We start from the raw sequence: 23629 nt of genomic DNA on the forward strand, positions 1-23629 counted from the left end.
AAAACCTAAATGGGCACAGGATTTGGGTAAGAAGTCAGCACTGGATCAGGGCAAGAAACCAGGCCAACAGAATCAAAAAAGGTATAACTCAGCTAATATGGCATCGTCAGAGACTAGTCCTTCCGTAACTCAGGGGAGACATCCCGGTTCTGACCCTAAGGAAGATATTATCAACTCCTTCCGTGAACATTTGGAATTGTATGGTAGGACTCTCCGCCAGGTGGATTCTGGGCCTACTCCTACCTCATTTGCGTCTACATCAGGTAATGCCACAGCCTTCCATGTGTCATCTCATACTACTGATTCTCCTTGGATTATTGACTCTGGAGCCTCAAATCATATGACCGGTAAGTTAAATTTGTTTCAGACATATAACCTTCTCTCTGGGAGAGATAAGGTAAGACTGGCTGATGGTTCTTTTTCTACCATAGCTGGCCGAGGCACCATATCTTTCCCACTTGGCCTTACTCTTCCTAATGTCCTGCACGTTCCGAAATTACCTATTAATTTGCTGTCCATTAGTAGTCTTACTCACTCTTTGAACTGCTCAGTCACTTTTTTTCCGTCTTCATGTGTGTTTCAGGATTTGACCTCGGGGAAGACGATTGGTAGAGGAAGCATGGTGGATGGTCTCTACGTGTTGGAGAATAATGCTGGTCTAGTGGCGACTGAGTCCACAAGTTCGTCGAGTGAGAGTCAGGCTTATTTATGGCATAGTCGTTTAGGTCATCTTTCTTTTGAGTTGTTAAAAGTTATGTTCCCAAAGTTGTTTGAGTCCTTGTCAGTGAGTCAGTTACAGTGTCAAACTTGCCAGTTGAGTAAGCATTGTAGAAGTTCTTTACCTTTACTCTACCCATCGCGGCTGGCTATAAGTATTTTGTTACTTTGATTGATGATTATTCTCGATACACTTGGGTTTACCCTATGCGATCTCGAGACGAAATGCCACAAATTGTGAAAGATTTTCAACGCATGGTGTTCACTCAGTTCCAAACGGAAATTCATATCTTCCAGTCGGACAATGCAAAGGAATATTTCCATAGTGATCTCACGAAGTTCTTTGCTTCGAGTGGGTCACTTCAGCGAAGCTCTTGTGCCAGGACACTCCAACAAAATGGTGTGGTTGAACGAAAAAACCGTCACCTTCTCGAAGTTGCTCGTGGCTTGCTGATTCATATGAATGTGCCAAAACAGTTCTGGATGGATGCAGTATTATGTGTGACATATATCATCAATCGCATGCCCTCTCGGCTACTAGAGTATAAGGCCCCACATCATCTCTTGTTCCATACAGCCCCGTTGTCCACCATTCCGATGCGTGTTTTTGAGTGTCGTTGTTTTGTCCACAACCTGTCACCTACTCATGGTAAACTTGACCCTCGGGCTATTCCTTGTGTTTTTCTTGGTTACCCTTCATCTCAAAAGGGGTATCGTTGCTATGATCCCATTGCCCACAAGTACTATGTTTCCATTGATGTCTCATTCTTTGAGAGTCAACCGTTCTTCTCGGTTTCTCCTCAGGGAGAGAGTAGGGTTGAGGAGAAACAGGCGACGACTCAGATTCAACTACCTCCTTTACTCGATCCTCCTCCGTTCCGGGTTTTTCATCGTCGCCATAAGAGCCAGCAGAGTTCAAGAGCCGTGGAGCCGGACACTATGCAACCAACATCATCGGATTCACCCGAGGCAGATCCGTCTCATCAGCCAGGTACACTTGCTCCCATTGCTCCTTTAAATGTTGATTCCCCTGTCACCAATGATCTTAATATTCCTATTGCTAAGAGAAAGGGTGTTAGATCTTGTACCACTAATCATCCTATCTCTAATTTTGTGTCCTATGAGCATGTTTCACCTTCGTACCATGCCTTTCTCTCTTTTGTGGATAGTGTCCCCGTTCCTAAGACCGTGGCAGAAGCTTTGTCAAAACCTGATTGGACAGATGCAATGCAGGAAGAAATTGATGCCTTACACAAAAATGGTATTTGGGAGTTGGTAGATCTTCCTGAAGGGAAGGAACCAGTGGGGTGCAAGTGGGTGTTCGCAATGAAACACAAAGCTGATGGAACTGTTGAAAGGTACAAGGCTAGACTGGTAGCAAGAGGCTTCACACAGGTATATGGAGTGGACTATGCAGAGACTTTTGCTCCAGTAACGAAGATGAACTCTATCCGGATTCTCCTTTCCTTGGCAGCAAATCTTGATTGGGATCGTCACCAATTGGACATCAAGAATGCCTTCTTGAATGGTGACTTGGAAGAGGAAGTGTACATGACCCAACCCCCAGGATTCTGTGCCAAAGGCAGTGAACAAAAGGTGTGCAGGTTAAAAAAATCCCTATATGGGTTGAAACAATCACCTCGGGCTTGGTTTTGTAAGTTCCATTTAGTAGTCAAACAGATGGGATTCAAACAATGCCAGTCAGATCATACCCTGTTTGTGAAAAGAGGTGAAGGTAAAATTGCAGCTCTTATTGTGTATGTAGATGACATAGTGATCATAGGAGATTGGGAGGCTGAAATCCAGAGACTAAAAAAATCTTTAGCCACTAAATTTGAGGTGAAGGATCTAGGCCCCTTACGATACTTTCTTGGAATTGAAGTTGCCCGCTCTCACAAGGGCATCTTTATTTCCCAACGGAAGTATGTACTAGATCTACTAGAAGATACAGGCAAGTTGGGGGTAATACCATCTGATTCAGTGGGTGTATTTGTCTATGACCAAGCCTGATATTGCCTATGCAGTGGGTGTCCTTAGTCAATTCATGCACAGCCCGAGGACAACTCACTTTGAGGCTGTAGAGAGGATCTTGAGATATCTCAAGAAGTTTCCTGGAGCTGGTTTGTTGTTTCAGAAACACAGTCACTTAAAAGTGGAAGTATATACTGATGCAGATTGGGCAGGAGCAGTCAATGACCGAAAGTTTACTAGTGGTTATTGTGCCTTTGTAGGAGGAAACCTTGTCACATGGAGAAGCAAAAAACAAAGTGTGGTGGCTAGATCCAATGCTGAAGCAGAGTATAGAGCGATGGCTCATGGGGTTGTGGAAATCATGTGGATAAGAAATCTGTTAGGTGAACTAGGTTTCGCAGTAAGCAATCCTATGTCACTCTACTGTGACAATAAAGCTGTCATCAATATTGGTGCTAATCTAGTTCTGCATGACAGGACGAAACACATTGAAGTGGACAAGCATTTTATCAGAGAGAAACTTGAAAGTGGAGAAGTGTGTACACCATATGTCAGCTCGGAAGAGTAACTTGCAGATATCTTCACCAAAGGTCTTCATCATGTGCGGCACAAAGATTTGTGTGACAAGTTGGGCATGATTGACATCTATGCTCCAACTTGAGGGGGAGTGTTAGAATAATGTTAAAATAACTTAGTTGTAGATGTTAGGGCCTGTTTGGCTAATTAAAGTGTTTTTTTATTTCGTTTTTTATTTCTGTTATGTCTGTTATTGTACTCAGGGGCATAAGGGTCTTTTCCCTTGTTATTTCTGTCGCCCTATATATAGTAAAATAAAGACTGGCGCCGCCAGTACTGTTACATTGCAAAACCTTCTCTCTTCTCTCCTCTCTTCTCTCCTCTTCTTCTTCTCTTCTCTTCTCTTTTCCTCTTATCTCTAGCCGGCCACACTGTCAAGAGTTTTCTCAACACTCTCATAGTGTGTGATTGTAACTTTTCTTTTTATTAGATTTTCTTTTTCTCAAAGGACCATTGCTTGATCTGGTGATAAACTCTTGGGCTGGCAAGAATGAGAGCACAGGTTCAAGTCTGAGGGTGGCCACTTTGTGAGAAACAAAAATGCCAAAAGTTAGGTCTGTATCCAGTCCACACACCTCCCAAGACATCAGATATTTGGGACCAACATTTGGGTAATGACCTTTTAATATATCTTCATTTTTTCACTACCAGATAGAATACGTCTGATTTGGTTTCTGGAGTTTCAATAGAAAACACTTGCTCTTTATATTAAGAGATGGTAATTGTACCTTTTTTTGGATTAATAACATATATATTTGAAGGACTGAAAAGGATACATATCATGGTACAGAGCTGCTTTGTGACAAAAGGGAAGTGGGAATGCCAAGGCCAAGAGGCCACACATACAAGAGAGAGGGAGGGAGAGAATACTTTGATTGCTAATGGTAAATACTAATTAGCAAAAACAAATTTATGGTTTGGGACCTTTGGCAAAAGGGAAGTGGGAATGCCAAGGTCAAGAGGCCACACATACAAGAGGGAGAGAGAGAGAGAGAGAGAGAGAGAGAGAGAATACTTCGATTACTAATGGTATGTACTAAGTAGAAAAAACAAATTTATGGTTTGGGACCTTTGGCAAATGATGCATTTAAAGAGGTTAATTTGAAGGAGTGCATCTTGAAGTTCTGCTCTCTGCATCACAATTAAATTGGAGAGCAGATTAATGAATTTTTCTTCACAAATCTATTAACTTTTGTATGCTCAAAACCTCATGTTGCAAATATCATGTACATGACTCGAACATTATTTGATAAAGATACAGCTCAAATAATAGCATTGTTTGACCTGTCATGTATGATGCTTCTTTTGGTGATGATATTATGAGTCTGTGACTTTATACTGCTTTATCATTTATTTCTTTCATTATCTTTCAGTTTGTTGCAATACATAATTAGTGGACTTGTGTATTTGGAGTTATAAGACATTGATATTGTTTATTAGAATGGATGCAGATAATGGGGTATAAATCTTATGCTGAATTTGCAGTGCATCCAAACATGGCTTCATCACCAGATGTTGTGATGTCCTTTTTGCTTGATTTAAGTACTATTGTCAGACCTAAGGCTGATGAGGTATTCTGTCTTATTTATGTACTTCTTATGATGTTAAGTTTTGGTTGGAGATCTTTTTTGATGTTTCTGCAGTCTGCACTTCATTGATGTTTCTTCACATTCTAGGAGTTCAAAACAATTAGGGATTTTAAATTGAAAAGATGTGATCAAAGAAATGAGGATTTAGAACCATGGGATGAATCTTACTTTACAGGGATGATGAAGTCTTCTGCCTACAACCTGAATTCTTCAGTAAGTCTATGCTTGCCATTTAGTATGTAGGTTGTCCACTTTGGACAGAAAACTCTAGCTTTATACCTTTATCTGGATATGCTTATTTATTTTCATGCAATACTCAACCCTTTTCTTCATTCATTCCTGTAACAGGATTTTATAGATAATTGTTATTCTTGCTATTTTGGGCAGGTTGTAGCATCATATTTTCCTTTATCTCAGTGTATTGAGGGTTTAAAAGTTCTGGTGGAGTCTTTGTTTGGTGCAACATTTTATAGCATTCCCTTGACTGCTGGTGAATCATGGCATCCAGATGTGCTTAAGATGGTGCTACATCATCCTGAAGAGGTACATTGACTTCTTGATTCATACCTCTCTAATGCAATTATGTGGTTAAACATTAATTTCTTCACTTAGAGTTCACTTATAGAATTGTAATTATGTTTTGCAATACAATTTGGATGCAGTAAATAATTTTTTTGATAAATGGTGATTGTATTAAAAGGAGGGAGAGGTTCCCTCAATGAACAAAAGATGCATTAGCCTCAAACTATTCCAAGAGACATCTGGAACAAAATTAAAAACAAGGGATTACATCCTTATAAACTTATTGCAATTTATACTTATAAAATCATTACCATAGACGATCCCTATCCAGTGACAATCAAAATTGCCATGACTGAAGCCGCAATATTCCTTTATGATACTGGTCTAACGGATTATTGTTTTTTCCACCTTTTCCATCACCACCTCCTTGCTAGTAATTTTGTCTTCAAATATTCTGCTGTTTTGTTCAGTCCAGACCACCCATCACATTACAAAAGACCAGATTCCAAAGTATTCTACCTCAACTGCTGAAATGCTGAAACTGTCATTGCCATGAAGGCATCAGGCCTGCCATATCTTCTGGGGTTACTTGCTGCCTATTGAAATAATTGATTTTATGTTTGTTAGGATCTGTTTGGCTGATTAAAGCCTTTTTATTTTAATCTGTACCATCACTTAATAGGGGCACAAGGGCCATTTCCCTTCTTATTTTTTCACCCTATATATTATAATGAAGCTGGCGCTGCCAGCACTGTTCCATTGCCTCAATCGTTCTTCTTTCTTACTTCTCTTCTCTTCTCTTCTCTCCTCTTCTCTTCTCTTCTCTTTTGCTGTAATCTTTAATCAGATTTACTGTCAAGATGGTATCAGAGCATGGCCATTGAATCTGGGCGATCAAGTGTCTTCTCCAAGCTGCTGAATCTGGGCAGAACAGAGGAGTACATCTGGGTTGATCGAATCAGACCTGCAACTGGTACCGCCCCATTTTTTTTCTTTTCTTCTCTTCCCTTGGTTGTGTACCAAGAGGAAAACGAATGGACCTGAACCACTGAATGTTGGCACACCCTTGTGAGGTTTTTCCTCTGTTTGTTTTGGATCATGTGATCCTGTACCTGTGAAAGGTTGTTGTAGGTCACGTATGACCTGTTTTCTGTACTTGTTGGCTTGATGCCTTATGTGTAAGGATCTCCTCTTGTGATTATTTCTTGTAGACCTTTTGAAAAAACTAGTAGGCTGGGACTGCTACTCCGTACAGGTCTGAAAATCATATCTGTCATCTTGTTTTTTCTGGAAATTGGTACTGGTCTTGTGCTGAGATTAAGTCCAAAAACTGCAGTGTGGGTGGACTAATCACTTGTTGTGTGTGGAGCTTTTTGTTCTGATATAATGAGGGATCCTAAGTTGAAGTTTTTTGATAAGAAAATTCTATGTTGACCATGTCTTCTAAGAATTCTGCTACTTCAAGGATTTCTGGAAATCAAAATGGGGTAAGTAGGGGAATGGATATTAGTTTCCCCATGGCTGTTATTCCCTTTGATGGTCTGAATTACCTTGAATGGTTTAGGGGAATAAAACTCTACATCACTGCTAGGGGAAAAATATGATACATCAATGGGAAAGTGAAGGAACCAAAGAGCGGAAGTGCTGAATATGATAGATGGAACCAAGAAAATAGTATGGTGGTGTCTTGGCTCTTGGTTTCCATGCTGTCACAAGTGAGAAAAACTTTTATGTGGGCTGAAACTGCTTGTGAAATATGGGAACAAGCAAAGTCCACCTATTCAGAGCAGAGACACTATGCCAAGATATACCAACTGCAAGTTGAATCGTCCACTTGCAAGCAGGGGGAAAGGAGTCTCTCGGTGTACTATTCAGATCTGACATCGATATAGAAAGAAATTGATCACTATCAGAATGTTAACTGGAAGTCTGATGAGGATGCAAAGGCATACAAATCACTTGTATCTCAGCAATGGGTATTTGCCTTCCTCTTGGGGCTGAATCCTTCATATGAGTCCATCAGGGTGCAGATCTTGGGAAGTAAAGACTTGCCATCAGTTCAGGAGGTTTATGCCTTGGTTCAGTCAGAAGAAAGTAGAAGAAATGTGATGAATTTTACAGAGGGGGAGCCAGTTGCTCTAGCTGTCCAGGGAAGGTCAAATACTAATGTCGGAGGTGGTTCTAAGAATGGTGACTCTCAAAAGAGAACAGATGATAAGAGTAAGCTTTGGTGCACTCACTACCAGAAGGCAAGACACACCAGAGATACCTGCTGCGATCTCCATGGAAAACCTAAATGGGCACAGGATTTAGGTAAGAAGTCAACAACTGATCAGGGCAAGAAACCAAATCAGCAGAATCAGAAAAGGTATAACTCAACTAACATGGCATCTCAAGAGACTGGTCCCATGGTAACTCAGGAAAGGCATCCCAGTTCTGACCTTAAGGAAGAGATCATCAACTCCTTCCATGGCCATTTGGAGTTATATGGTAGGACTCTTCATCAGATGGATATTGGTCCTACTCAATACCTCTTTTGCATCTGCTTCAGGTAACACTGCCACTGCCTTCCATGTGTCATCTCATACCTCTGATTCCCCTTGGGTAATCGACTCCAGAGCCTCAAACCACATGACTAGTAAGTCAAATTTATTTTAGGCATACAATCTTCTCTCTATGAGAGATAAGGTGAGACTAGTTGATGGTTCTTTCTCCATCGGCAAAGGAACCATATCTCTCCTACTCAGCCTTACCCTTTCTAATGTACTACATGTTCCTAAATTACCTATAAATCTGTTTTCATTAGTAGTATTACTCACTCCTTGAACTGTTTAGTTATTTTCTATCCGTCTTCATGTGTGTTTTAAGATTTGGCCTCGGGGAAGACGATTAGTAGAGGAATACTTTGGAGTTTCATCCGTTTCTTTTGATTGAAAATATTTAAGTTTGGTTGAAGATCACGATGTTCCTGTGACTCCAACTGAGGTTTGCTTTATTGTTTGTAAGTTCTAAAGAATTTGTCACTCAGGAGAGGGTGAGGAACTAAGATGGGAGGGAAAATGGAGGGAATGGAGTTCGTGCAGGCAGGTCAGTGGAGGAGATCCTTGAAGATAGAAGCAAAAAATCTCCTGTTCGAAGAGATGAGAATCAAGGGGAAGGTAAGCCTGAAGGTAAGAGAAGCGAAAAAGGGTACAATATTGCTGGAAGGATTAGAAGTGATCGAGTGGCTAAGAAAGTTCATAGCTGGAGCCTGTTCAAAAGGTAAGCAGATAAACTGGCAGGATTTTAGTACACTAGAAGGGAGAAGATATGTTGTTGAATGTAAACGGAATAGAAAGGGGTTCTTCATAGCTTTGACTGAATTTTTTGGGAAGGGACAGAGGCAACTGGTGTGTCTACCAGCAGGAAAACAGAACCAAGGCTGGGGGGAAGTAGACTGGTTGCTCAAAGAGTAGCAAATGAGAAAAAAGCCTCCATAAGGGAGGAGAAGGCATATTTCAGTAACAGTAGGGTACAACAAGGGCCAGTGGTCATGGCAAAAACAAAAGGCCATTGCAGAATGGTGGGAGGTCTAGAGAGAGAGGAGTGGGATAGTAAGTTTGTGATACAAGCCAAGGAAAAGGTTAATGATTGGAGGAGGGTAGCTGACTTACTGGCAACTAGGTTGAAGTTGAAGAGTGTCTTCATAGTAACCCCCTTCGATAACTGTAAAGCCATCCTAGATCCATTAGAGAATGATTTGGAAATATTAGCTATCAATGTTCAGGTTGAGTTCGGATCATTCACAGTCTTCAAATGGAATCCAACATCCAACTCCAAGGATTTTTTTGTTGAAGATGGTGTGGTGGTGCATGTAATAGGCTTGCCATTCCATCTATGCAAAACAAGAAATAGCAGAGTCTATAGCTGTGTTGTGTGGAGGAATCTTGAAAGGTGCTTTTTGGGGCGATCTCTATTCAGTAGCAATCCTGCTGAGTGGTGTGAAGCCAGAAGAAATTCCACGAAAGGTAGAGGTATGAACAAAGGGGAGCTTTGTCTCTATGTGGTTAGCTTCCTCCATTGAAGCAGGGCTATGGAAGGAGGCTCGGTTGGTAGGAGGGGAGAAGGAGGAAGAAGAAGCACTACGTGGACTAGTGAGATTGGGTAATTCAAATGGGAAGGGATGTTTCACTAAAAAGGGCCAACATATTCTGGGAAGCCAAAAAGCTTTGGGGTAGTTGGAAGGTCAAACCTGGAGAAAGCAAGAAGAGGGTATGACAAATGGTAGATCCTTTGCGTAGGTGGTGTTAGGGGAAAAAGACAAAAAGCTTCTACTGTCGAAAGGGAGAAGGCTGAACCAGCAATCTCAGACAGGGAAGGTTGCTGGTTCGACTATTAAAACAGGGGGGCGTGACTCTTTAAGTGGTCACGTGGGACGAAAAGAAGGGCCCAATCGAGTGGATCCCTATTATGGTGAGCCGGAGAAGGCTTTTCAAATAAAGGACTTAAAGTTGGGCTCCTATAGTCTTGAGCCCAAGGCCCATTATAAGACAGATGGGCCGAGGGACTTGTTAAGTAAGCATGTGACTAGGAAGAGGAATGAGTTGATAGACGAGATAAAGCGTCTATCTTCTTCAACCCCGAACCCTTCCTCTCGACTGAACAGTTCAGGCGCAAAAAAGTCTCAAGACTCGCAGTCTCGAGGCTCTCTATAGTGGGTCCCATCCAACCTGGCGAACCGTCTCTCACCAGATAGGCGCAACCCGAGATACATGAAGCCTAGTGATGAGAACAGAACAGGGCTTGAAGATTGGTTGAGTGAACAAAACAGTAACGACGATTCTGATAGAGACGAAACGCTAAGTCTGGGAAGTTTGTCTCCGAAAAGCAACAATGATCTTCTTGAAACAGAAAGTTTGCATACTGAGTTGTTCTTAGAGGAAGAGACTGAAGAGGCAGGTGGCGGGAAGACTAGGAATGGTGAAGAAATTGGTTCTAAAGCTGTGAAAACTTCTCCTCCCTTCGTCGAGGGAGCTGACCCTGAGTCTAATGAATTACAGGATGTTGGTGGAGAGGGACAAGAATCGGCCGTGAGGATGGATGTGGGTATTCCAGTGTCGGAAACACAGAGAAAGGTTTTCCAAGTGGGTAGGTCGTCAAGAAGTGATTCTATCACCATGTCTACTTCCCAACCTTGTCCAAAAAGGGGAAAGGCCTTAAAACCATGTGCCGCCTGTTAGCAAATCATTTTCAGTGATTCTAGTCCTACCCCCGTTCTATCAGGTATGGGTGTCAATTCTGTTTTAGGTACTGACTTGTTTGCTATGCCTGTAAGTTGTAACAGATATCCTAGCTTCCCATCCAGGAGTTTCTGATGCAAGAGAGAGGGTGATAGTGGAAGGAGGAGAGAGGGTGTTGGAAGGAAGTAGTAAGGGAGAGGCGGATAGAATTTGGGAGTTGATCTGTACAATGATGGAGGAACAAAATAAAAAGGAAGGATTCGTAGAAAGATGTTGTAGCAAAAATAAGTGTGAGAAGGGTAAAATTCTTTCTCAAACATTGGCTGGAAAGGATGGAGAATTAGGGAAGGGGGGGAAAAGAGGAACAAATAAGAAAAAAAGATCTGAAGTGGAAAGGCTAATCTCAGACATTGAGGGGGATTTAGAATTCAGTGGTAGAGGGGATAGGAGGAAGGGCCTAAAATGAGGAGAATATGGCCTCTTATTGGGTCCTTTGCTATTTTGTATCGATGAAAATTATTAGCTGGAATGTAAGAGGGTTAGGGAGTGCAAGGAAGAGAAGGGCGATCAAAGACCTACTCTGAAGGGAAAAACCTGATATTGTGCTGTTACAAGAATCCAAACTGATGGAATTAGATGGGAGATGGGTGAGGAGTTTTTGGAGGTCTAGAGGTTTAGGTTGGAGCTCGTCTCCTTCTTGGGGAGCCTCGGGGGGGATTGTAACACTATGGAGGGAGGATGTGGTGGAAGTAGTGGAAGAATTGATAGGCAGATTCTCAGTTTCCATTAAGTGCAAGAATGTAGAAAATGGGTGTGTATGGGTCTTAACCAATGTTTATGGCCCTAATTCCTATAGAGAGAGGAATGAGATGTGGGAGGAACTATATGCAATTAAGGGGCTATGGGATGGTCCTTGGTGCCTGGGCGGGGATTTTAACGTCATTAGATTCTCTGATGAAACCAGTAATCCCCAACAGGTAATCTCAACAAGCATGAGGAAATTTAATGGTTTTATTGAAGATTGTGAATTGAAGGAAATACCTCTGCTACAAGCCAATTACACTTGGTCCAACCTTCAGGAAACCCCTTTGTGCTCGAAGTTGGATAGATTCCTTTTTAACCTTGCCTGGGAGAATAGTTTGGAAAACTTGGTTGCTAGGGCATTACCCAAGGTCACCTTCGATCACTGTCCTATCCAAATAGGAACTGAGTCTTTTCCTATAGGACCCAAACCTTTTAGATTCGAAAATATGTGGCTTACCCATCCAGATTTTGTGAAAAAATTGGAGTGGTGGGGTGAGGAGGAGAGGGGGGTAAGATGGAAGGGGATCAAGTTCCACAAGAAATTAAAAAGGTTGAGAACCAAAATAAAAGAGTGGAATAGAGATCAATTTGGTAGAATTGAGGAGCAAAAATTGGGCCTAATCTCTCGAATAGAGAATTTGGATGTAAAGGAATCTCACAATGGGTTGACCGAGGAGGACAGAGTGTTAAGGAGACAATTAAAAAAGTTGGAAGAAGTGTTATTGAGGGAAGAAATCAGTTGGAGACAAAAATCTAGACACAAGTGGATTAAGGAAGGCAATGGGAACACTAGATTCTTCCATGATTTGGCCAATGGGAGACGAAGAAAGAATTTTGTGACCAAGCTAGAGATAGGAGAGGAGGTGATTACCAACCAGGATGACATAGCCAGAAAATTTGTGGACCACTTCAAATCGATTTATAGAAGGCCTTTGAGTGAGAGAACAGTCATGGGAAGGGTGGATTGGCCAAGGATTGATGGAGTGGCAAGGTGGCTGGAAAGGGATTTCGAGGAAGAAGAGATTAAGAAAGCTGTCTTTCTAATGGATAGATCCAAGGCTCCGGGTCCAGATGGCTTTACAATGGGTTTTTATCAAGACTGTTGGGAGGTGTTGAAAGAGGATCTAGTTGAAGTCTTTAAGGAATTTGCAGACAATCACACTATAAGCCCTGGAATTAATGCCACCTTTTTGGCCTTGATACCTAAGAAGAATGATGCCAACCACCCAAAAGATTATAGGCCTATTAGTCTGGTGACAAGCATCTATAAAATTCTGGCTAAAGTGCTCTCATTGAGAATCAAAATAGTCCTCCCTACCATCATTAGTGAAACTCAGGGGGCTTTCATTCAAGGGCGACAAATAACAGATCAGATCTTAATTGCGAATGAGTGTGTTGAGGAAATGAAAAGGTCTAGTAGGAAAGGATTCATTTGTAAATTGGATCTTGAAAAGGCCTATGATTTGGTGGACTGGGAGTTTCTATTAGAGGTTATGCGGAATGGTGGTTTTGGGGACAAGTGGTGTAGTTGGATCTTTGGGTGTATCAGTACTTGTCAGTACTCTATTCTAGTAAATGGTACGGTGAGGGATTTTTTTCCAGCTTGCAGGGGTGTCAGGCAAGGGGATCCACTTTCACCATTCCTTTTTACCTTAGTAGCTGATGTGATTAGTAGGATCATTACTAAGGCTGACAGCGAAGATGCCATCAGGGGTTGGAGAATAGGGAGACACCAAGCCCCCATCACCCACCTTCAGTTTGCAGACAACCTAATGATTTTTTGTGAAGGAGGTCTTAGTGAAAAGGTAGCAAACCTAAAGGAGCTAATAAAAGGATTTGAAAGTGTCTCTAATTTGAGAATAAATCTGGAAAAGAGTTGCGTAGCAGGTATAAATTTGGAGGTAGGGGAGGTCGAGGCTATTGCGGAGTGTCTTGAGTGTTCCACCTCTGCTTGGCCTATGTCATATTTAGGGCTTCCTTTAGGGGCAAATCCTAGGGAGAGTAGATTTTGGACCCCAGTGTCAGAAAAATTTGAGAAGAGATTTGTCTCTTGGAAGAGGAACTATATTTCTTTAGGAGGAAGAATTACCCTAATAAGAGCTACCTTGGCTAACTTACCTACCTATTATTTGTCTGTCTTTAGCATACCAGTTAGGGAAGCTAGGAAGCTGGAGAAGTTGATGAGAGACTTCTTATGGGAGCCGGGACAAGAGAAAAAGGATCACTTGGTTAATTGGGAAATTGTGTGCAGAAGTAAAGAAGAGGGGGGTTTGGGAATTGGGAGGGTAATTAGAAAGAATCAAGCTCTGTTAGGGAAATGGTTGTGGAGATGGCCTTTGGAAAGAGAGAGATTGTGGCATGAGGTGGTGGGAAGCATTCATGGGAGGTCAGAGAATGGATGGGATGCTGGTGTATCGAGGCAAGCTAACCTAGCAGCACCTTGGAAGGCTATTCACAACACCCTTCCTCAATTCCTCAATTTTATCAGGTATGAAGTTTGTTTTGGCAACTCTATCCTTTTTTGGGAGGATATTTGGGTAGGAGACTCACCGTTAAAGAATTTGTTCCCCTCGCTTTTTTCTATTTCTTTGTACAAAAAAGAGGTGGTCTCAAAATTTGTCTCACCCTTGGGAACACCCTTAGATCCTACTTGGGATTTTGGTTTTCGTAGAGGACTTAGGGATGCTGAAATTGAGTCTCTTTCTTTTTTGCTTGTGTGTCATAATCAGGTTTGTTTGGATCCCTCCAAGCCAGATAAGAGGGTTTGGACTCCTAGACCCAATGGAACCTTCACTTGTGCTTCTTTTTTCAAGTCCATCTCTCAACTTTCTACTCACCAACCCTTTCCGTCAAAAGAAATTTGGTGTAGGCCAGTCCCCCAAAAAATTATGACTTTTTGTTGGGAAGTTTTCCATGGGAAAGTAAACACTTTAGACAACCTACAAAAGAGAAGACCTTTTCTCTGTATTTCTCCTAATTGGTGTATCCTCTATAGAGCTCACGGTGAGGATTGTTACCATCTATTAGTATCTTGTCCCTTTTCTGCAGACCTTTGGGCTTGGCTACTTTCGTTGTTTGGGGGTAGTTGGAGTCTACCAGCAGAAGTTCACATGCTCTTCAACCATTATACCTTTTATTGGCCTACAAAAATAGGGAGAATTATGTGGAGATGTGCTCGTGCTGCCTTGACTTGGACTCTTTGGGAAGAAAGGAATCTCAGAATTTTTCAAGATAAGGAAAGGAACAGCCAAGATTTGAAAGACTGTGTGTTAAACAAGGCAATACATTGGCTGAAGACCTTGGAAATCTTTCGTCAATTCTCCTTTAATGACATTTGGAGAAATTGGTTAGCAGTAGCAAGGTGCTCATCTTTAAAGGCCAAATCAATTACAAGCTGGTCTCCTCCACCCGAAGGCTCAATTAAGTTGAACTTTGATGGAAGCAGCATGGGTAATCCAGGATTATCCGGAATGGGGGGTGCTTTGAGAAATGAGAAGGGAGAGATTTTGTTGCTCTACTCAGGTCCTTTGGGAATTGGGAATTCCATCAGGGCAGAACTTTTAGCTGTTGTACAAGGGGTCCAATTTGCAAACCAGCTGGGGGTACAACAACTAATAATCAAAGGGGATTCCAAAGTGGTGGTGGGTTGGTTGAAAAATTCTGAAGAGGCTATGTGGCAATACAAGAATGAAATGAAGAAATTTAGTTGGTTGACAAGGAATATGTTGGTCACTGTACAGTGAGTGGGGAGATCAGCAAATACCTTGTCAGATGTGTTAGCTAAGCAAGGGGTAAATAGGGAAGAATTATTTTGGGCTCAGTTGTGATTTTTGTTTTTCTTTCCTAGTTTACTTGTAAGTTTCAAGGAGGGGCTGCAGCTCGCGCCTCTCACTGGGATGATGTATGAACTCATTCTAATTTGCTTCTGAATCAATAAACTTACTACTATTATTCATCAAAAAAAAAAGCATGGTGGATGGCCTCTACGTGTTGGAGAATAAAGCTGGTCTTGTGGCTACAGAGTCCTTGAGTTCGTCCAGTGAAAGTCAAGCCTATTTATGGCATAGTCGTCTTGGTCATCTTTGTTTTGAGTCGTTAAAAGTTATGTTTCCAAAGTTGTTTGAGTCTTTCTCAGTAAATCAGTTGCAGTGTCAAACATGTCAATTGAGTAAACATTGTAGAAGCACTTTTCCTTTGAGAAATAAAAGATCTGAATTTCTGTTTCATATTGTTTATTCTGATGTTTGGGGCCCTGCTACTCTACCTACTGAGGCTGGATATAATTACTTCATTACCTTGATCATTGATTACTCTAGATACACCTGGGTTTACCCTATGCGATCTAGAGAGGAAGTGCCTAAAATTGTGAAAGACTTTAAATGCATGGTGTTCACTCAGTTCCAAACTGAAATCCATATTTTCTAGTCGGACAATGCAAAGGAATACTTCCATAGTGATCTCACGAAATTCTTTGCTTCGAGTGGATCACTTTCAACAAAGCTCTTGTGCTAGAACACCTCAACAATTCGGTGTTGCTAAAAGAAAAAACTGTCATCTTCTTGAAGTAGCTCATGGCTTGTTAATCCATATGAGTGTTCTGAAACGTTTTTGGATGGTTGTTGTTCTATGTGCTACGTGCATCATCAACCGTATGCCCTCTCAGTTACTAGAGTATAAGGCCCCACATCAACTTTTGTTTCCTACAGCTCCGTTGTTCCCCATTCCAATGTGTGTTTTTGGGTGTCATTGCTTTGTTCATAACTTGTCACCTACTCGAGGTAAACTTGATCCTCGTGCTATTCCTTGTTTTCCTTGGTTACCCTCTATCTCAAAAGGGGTACTGTTGCTATGATCCCGTCTCTCGTAAATACTATGTCTCAATAGATGTGTCCTTTGAGAATCAATCTTCCTTCTCGGTTTCTCCTCAGGGGGAGAGTAGGGTTGAGGAGAAATAGGCTCAGACTCAACTACCTCCTCTACCTGACCCTCCTCCATTCCGTGTCTTTCTTCGCTGCCACAAAAGCCAGCAGAGTTCAAGAGCCATGGAACCTAACACTATGCAACCAACATCATCGGCTTCACCGGAGGTTGATCCTTCCCATCAGCCAGGTACACTTGCTTCCATTGATATGCCTGCTCCTCTCAATGTTGATTCCCCTGTCATTAATGATCTTGATGTTCCTATTGCTAAGAGGTGTTAGATCCTGTATCACTAACCATCTTATCTCTCACTTTGTGTCTTATGATCATATTTCATCTTCATATCGTGCATTCCTCTCCTCTGTTGACAGTATCCCTGTTCCTAAGAACGTGGCAGAAGCTTTATCCAAACCTGAATGGACAAATGCAATGAAGGAAGAGATTGATGCATTACACAAAAATGGCACTTGGGAGTTGGTTGATCTTTCTGAAGGGAAGGAACTAGTGGGGTGCAAGTGGGTGTTCACAGTGAAATACAAGGCTGATGGAACTGTTGAAAGGTACAAGGCCAAACTGGTGGCAAAAGGTTTTAACAAGTATATGGAGTGGACTATGTAGAGACTTTTGCCCCAGTAGCCAAAATGAACTCTATCAGAATTCTCCTTTCATTCGCGGCAAATCTTGACTGGGAACTTCACCAATTGGACATCAAAAATGCTTTCTTGAATGGTGACTTAGAAGAGGAAGTGTACATGACCCAACCTCCAGGTTTTTGTGCTAAAGGCAGTGAACAGAAAGTGTGCAAGTTAAAACAATCTTTATATGGGCTGAAACAATCTCCTCAGACCTGGTTTAGTTAGTTCCACTTAGCAGTTCAATAGATGGGGTTCAAATAATGCCAGTCAGATCATACACTATTCGTGAAAACGGTGAAGGGAAAATTGTAGCTCTAATTGTGTATGTGGATGACATAGTGATCACAGGAGATTGGGAGGCTGAAATACAGAGACTAAAAAAATTCTTAGCCACTCAATTTGAGGTGAAAGATCTAGGCCCCTTACGTTATTTCCTTGGAATTGAAGTTGTCCGCTCTCACAAGGGCATCTTTATTTCCCAACGGAAATATGTACTAGATCTACTAGAAGATACAGGCAAACTGGGGGTGAGACCAATTAACTCACCAATTGAACCTAACCATCATCTGGGTGATAGTCAAGGAGAGTTCTTGAAAGATGTGAAGAAGTTTTAGAGACTTGTAGGGAGACTCTTGTATTTGTCTATGACCAAGCTTGATATTGCTTATGCAGTGGGTGTCTTTAGTCAATTCATGCACAATCCTAGGACAACTGACCTTGAAGCTGTAGAGAGGATCCTCAGATACCTCAAGAAGTTTCCTGGAGCTGGTTTGTTGTTCCAGAAACATGGACATTTAAAGGTGGAGGTATATACTGATGTTGATTGTGCAAGGGTAGTTGATGACTAAAAGTCTACCAGTGGATATTGTGCCTTTGTAGGGGTAAACCTAGTCACATAGAGAAGTATAAAGCAAAGTGTGGTGGCTAGGTCTAGTGCTGAAGCAGAATACAGAACTATGTCTCATGGAGTTGCTAAAATCATGTGGATAAGAAATCTGTTAGGAGAACTGGGTTTTATAGTTAGCAACCCTATGTCACTCTATTGCGACAATAAGGCTGCTATCAACATTGCAGCTAATCTAGTCCTCCATGATAGGACGAAACACATTGAAGTGGACAAGCATTTTATTAGAGAGAAACTTGTAAGTGGATAAGTGTGCACTCCATATGTCAGCTTAGAAGAATAACTTGTAGACATCTTCACCAAAGGTCTTCATTATGTGCGGCATAATGATTTGTGTGACAAATTGGGCATGATTGACATCTATGCTCCAACTTGAGGGGGAGTGTTGAAATAATTGATTTTATGTTTGTTAGGGTCTGTTTGGCTGATTAAAGCCTTTTTATTTTAATCTATTATTGTACCATCACTTAGTAGGGGCACAAGGGTCATTTCCCTTCTTATATTTTCGCCCTATATATTATAATGAAGCTGGTGCTGCCAGCACTGTTCCATTGCCTCAATCCTTCTTTCTTCTTCTCTTCTCTCCTCTTCTCTTCTCTTCTCTTCTCTTTTGCTGTAATCTTTAATCAGATTTACTGTCAAGACTGTCTCTTAATAATTGTAACAGATGTGATCAGATGCCATGAGAAAAGCTACAATGAATCAGAAAGTGTGGGACAGGTCCCCCTCCCTGGCCACAAAATCAGCTGTTATAATCCAACATTATTCCTCTAGTCAGGAGATGATCAATGATCACTGTTCTGTCCAATACGGCAGCCCAAATAAATTTCCTGGACCTAGAGATTAGTGATCCTGCTCTTCCCCAGTTTGTGGTGCCTACTTTCTTGCTGTCATGGTTTATTTCTAGCCATTATGAATACTTACACATTTTTATGTTGGCATAGGTGCTTCATCTATTTAGAACAGTCAGTAATCCTCTTGGGAAGGAAGGATCAATTGAGACCACTGGAGGGTGGGGGAATACCTCTCATCTTCTTTCTTCTCTTATCCTTCTCATTTCTCTTCTATGCTTTCATCTCTTTACCTTTTCTAGTGGGTTTTAAGAACTTTTGTAAAACGATGGTAGATGCCCTTTTTTTTATAGATAGACGAATTTATTAAAAAGAACAGAGACAAGACGACACACTGTAAACCAGTACCTACCTACAAGAGAATCAAGCAACAGGCTCTAGGCCTTTACAGAATTACACCACAGATAATACAACCACCCCTAACTAATGATTAAAAGTAAGGTTCTCCCAATCATTACATTAGCGGAGAAAGGAAAGGTCATCAAAATCCTTCAATATGGCTGCACAAGAAAAAAGATTGTTCTTTCAATTATGCCAATATGCCTTTGAGTCTCTTGCTACTTCCCCCTTAAAGATCTTGTAGTTTTCTCTCCTTCAAAATGTGCCAATGAACTGCAAAAGTTGCAAGATTTCACAGGGTTGATTCAAGTCTGAAGGTTACCAGGAATGACCTTTTGCCGCCAAAACAGCTTGATGAATTGGTATAGAATTAAGGATGAATATCTGCAATCGGTTAGAAGATGCTAGGTAGATTTAAAGAGCAGGAACAGAGCATGCAAGCATTTCTCAAATTCTTGTCTCTATCAATAAGATTATTGATTGCCAGAATTTTGTCACACACATGGACAAAAGGACATTAGATGGAATGTTAGGTGGTCACAATGCCCTTATTGGTTTATAAAGAAATTAATAACAGAGGCAAAGTGTGTAAAATAAAAAAGAGGTAGGTAGCTAATCTTGCTCCACCATGTTGTAGGCTGGCATTCTCTTATATATCACATATATAAAATACAATACTAGGTTCGCATTAGATTGAATTCCCTAGGTCTCAACCCCTAACCCAACCTGTTTTTAGATGGGGTTGATGTTTACAACCTATCCATGAACTGACGTCATGGATAACCCAACAAAATCCTGTTCTTTTTTCAGGGTTGGACTGACCAGGTTTAGGTTGTGCCTGACCCCAAGTTTTTGCGAACCTACCAGAGCAGAGCAGTGCTACAGGGGACTATGCAGAAGTTCATTGTTCTAGCAAATTGGGACCAGGGCTTATAATCTATGCCTAAATGAAGTGCATATATCCCATCAGGATAACTTTGACTACAGGAATGCAATTGCCTTCATAAACAATGATTTTCTTATGTCAATGGATTTTTTTTTAATAAACTTTTGTCAGTGGATTCAATCATTCAAGTTTTCTGTTTGTGCTTTCTAGGTATTTACCTTTCCACACAGAGTAGTGTTTATGAGAAAATATGCTTATATATGCTTAAGGAATTGTACTTGTATTCTCAGGGTGATTTGGGGTATCTGTACCTTGATCTGTACTCCAGGGAGGGCAAATATCCAGGTTGTGCTCATTTTGCCATTAAAGGTGGACGTCGTATTTCTGAGACAGATTACCAACTTCCTGTATGTTCAAAGCCCTTTTGAACCCTTACCTAGGTTCTGTTTCTTCCAACTGCTGTTATTTACTTGTTCTATTTTATTGTTATTAATCCACATCCTCCACTTTACTGGATCTGACCATTAGATACTCTATGCAAACTGATAATCACATTCTTCCTGTATCACATCATTTGTATCTCCACAGAAGAGCTAAGACATTCTACTATGGTGTCTGTCAGTAGTATTGTCAAGCAATACTGGAGCATATGAAGGGTGGTATTAGTTTTGGCATATCATGAAAATTCACAAACACCTGAACTACCTGATGCTCATTAGGAGTGTAAACTTTATAGGTGTCCAGTGTCCTTCCCCTAGAGCTAAATATTCTCTCAAGTAGGATCATTTAGCGTGGATAATTTTATAATTTTGGACCACTCTTTGCTTTTGAGCACTGCCTGATAAGCTGAATTGATTACCATTTAGCTGTCTGAAGTGGGCAAGATTGGTACAGTGACTGCAGTCATCCCTCTCAGTTTCTCTTGCAAGACCTGATTGAAGTGTGTTTTAGGAATCTGGTAGTCCCATTGGTGACGGAACTTCAAAAAAGCTGAAGTCCTTGCATTTCTTAAGGGTTCCTTGATTGCTAAACAAGCAAATGTTACTTTCTAGTAGTGGAATGGGATTTAGCAAACACCAGTAGTTGGAGTCAAAGCATGGGAAGAGGCCCTTGGCATCTCACTCATTTTAATAATCAAGTTAGAGATGCCTTGGCTTCCATTTCAGCTGAAATATGGTGTACTCCAAGAAATTTCCAACTTCGTGGCAGATGGTTTACTTGATTTGTGGGTCTAAACTCTAATGGGCATTTTTTTGCATGGTAACAGCTCTTTACCTACCTAAACATTAGTGTTGGGGTGGGCTTTTGTTATACATTTCTGTACATTGATGTACATCCTCTCATGTACGCATTTTGCTAGATATTTATTACAAAATTATTCTTTTTCTCTAAAAAAGGGATTTATAGTTAGATTAGATTCCATACCATTAGAATGCCAACTTTTCTTTGCTAGGCACATTAAAATTTGTACCTGGATTATTCTCTGCTTACTTATTGAAAAGCATGGGTTTAACTAAACTTAATATAATATTGTAGTACATTTTGCCGTCAGGTTCACTTTTATATGGTACATTGTAGGTTGTAGCACTTGTGTGCAATTTTTCGGCTTCAACTGGTTCTTCAACTCCGAGGCTTAACCACTGGGAAGTAGAAACTCTGTTCCATGAGTTTGGACATGCTCTTCATTCTCTTCTTTCAAGAACGGTATATTTTCCTACTTGACCACTGCTTAAAGGTCAAGTTACAAATTTTGTATAATCTTTCTGTTTCTGATAATCCCATTAATGATTTTTGTAGGATTACCAACATTTTTCAGGTACCAGAGTGGTCCTTGATTTAGCTGAAACACCTGCAAATCTTTTTGAGTGAGTAGAATACATTTCTAGTTATTATATGTCAATTGAGAAGCCATTAGCTGCTAGCCTGCTATTTAGTTTGTTCTCCAAAATTTAAGCTTGTCCTAGATACTATTTATAGAGAACCACTGCTTTGAAAGCTGAACTGGACATAATACTGCAGGGCTTGTAGTTCCTAGTTCAGTAGTTTGGCTGCCTGGTTTAGTGTTTTAAAAGCACAAGGAACAAAATGAGGCACACCTTTTTGAAGCAAGGCGCAAACTTACTAAATAATTCAAAAAATGCAAAAAAAAAACATTAACATAGTATTAATTAAAAAGTGAAAATTTTTAAACTAAATGTTTTAAAAAAATGGAGGATGGGGTTGGAGGGGGTACTGAAGAGTTAAAAGAAAAGGACGAATCAGGGATCGGTAAGAAGCAGGAAGAGGAGGTGGAAAGATTCTGGAGGCTGATTTATAAAGAGCTTGAGGAGCTTAGGAGGAGGGAAGGGTATGTAGACTAGAGCACTCAGAGGGAGGGATTGCTTAGTGAGAAGGAAGAGGAATTTAAAAAGGAAGGTGGTAAAGGGATTGAATTGACTCCAAAAATTGAAAAGGAAAAGTGGAAAGGTGGAATAAGTAAAGAGAAGAGTGAAGTGAAAGTATATCATAGGAAGTTGGAGGAAAAATGGAAAAAGAAAATGCAAAAAAGTAACCAAAGTGAAGAGATTAATCTTTGACATTTAGGGCGACTTAGAGTTTAGTGGAAGGGGAGAGAGGAGGAAGATCTCTAGGTAAAATGTTGGGTTTAAGACGGGCTCTTGATTGAAGAGTATCTATGAAATTACCAGTTGGAATGTGAGAGGGTTGGGGAGTGCAAGAAAGAGGAGAGCAATTAAGGATTTATTGAAGAGGGAAAAAACTGATATTGTAGTGCTGCAAGAAACAAAATTGCCTAAAGTGGATGGAAGATGGATCAGAAGCTTTTGGAGATCAAGGGGAGTAAGCTGGTCCTCGGCTCCGTCAAGGGGAGCTTCAGGGGGAGTTGTCGCAATATGGAAGGATGAGGTAGTGGAATCGGTGGAGGAGTTGTCGCAATATGGCCCTAACAATTATAGATAAAGGAATGAATTGTGGAAGGAGTTGTCTGTGGTTCAAGGTTTATGGAATGGTCCTTGGTGCCTGGGAGGGTATTTTAAATGTCATAAGATTCTCTAAGGAAACTAGTAATCCTTCATGGTCAATTACATCAAGCATGAGGAAATTTGGCTTTGTAGAAGATTGTGAACTAAAGGAAATCCCACTCTTGCAAGTTAGGTTGACATGGTCTAATTTCCAAGAAAACCCCTTATGTTCAAAGTTGGATAGATTTCTCTTCAACCTAGCTTAGGAATGTCACTGGGGAATCTTTCTAGAGCTTTGCCTAGGGTCACTTCTAACCATTGCCCCATTAAGATAGGTCTCCAATCATTTGTTAATGGACGCAGACCTTTTAGATTTGAAAACATGTGGCTAACACATCCAGATTTTGGGGATAAAAGAATGGTGGAATGAAGAGTTAGGGGGGTAAAGTGGAAGGGGATAAGGTTTCATAAGAAGTTGCAAAGGCTAAGATCCAAATTGAAGAAGTGGAATAGGGACCAATTTGATAGAGCTGAGGAATAAAAATTGAATTTAATCTTTTGTATTGAGGAATTGGATGAGAAGGAATCTCAAAGAATCATGAATGAACACAATAGGGAAAAGAGAAGACAATTGAAAAAGGATTTGAAGGTTGTCTTACTTAGAGAGATTTGTAAGAGACAAAAGTCAAGGCACCAGTGGATTAAGGAAGGTGATGGAAATACCAGATTTTTCCAT

At 40.8% G+C, this 23629-nt stretch overlaps 1 protein-coding gene across 2 annotated transcripts in view; it reads left to right on the plus strand.

Annotated features, from left to right (window-relative positions):
* LOC104611543 (Zincin-like metalloproteases family protein) overlaps positions 1 to 23629 on the plus strand; it is a 69710-nt gene that overhangs the window by 31638 nt on the left and 14443 nt on the right. For both annotated transcript variants that reach the window (XM_010278639.2, XM_019200129.2), the window contains 6 exons: positions 4716 to 4835; positions 4941 to 5066; positions 5241 to 5396; positions 20224 to 20340; positions 21512 to 21637; positions 21731 to 21798. In XM_010278639.2, coding sequence (XP_010276941.1) covers positions 4716 to 4835; positions 4941 to 5066; positions 5241 to 5396; positions 20224 to 20340; positions 21512 to 21637; positions 21731 to 21798 — 713 coding nt within the window. The remainder of the gene's footprint in view (positions 1 to 4715; positions 4836 to 4940; positions 5067 to 5240; positions 5397 to 20223; positions 20341 to 21511; positions 21638 to 21730; positions 21799 to 23629) is intronic.

Source organism: Nelumbo nucifera, chromosome 4 (genome assembly GCF_055504915.1).
Source record: "Nelumbo nucifera cultivar China Antique chromosome 4, China Antique-T2T, whole genome shotgun sequence".
Lineage (NCBI taxonomy): Eukaryota > Viridiplantae > Streptophyta > Magnoliopsida > Proteales > Nelumbonaceae > Nelumbo > Nelumbo nucifera.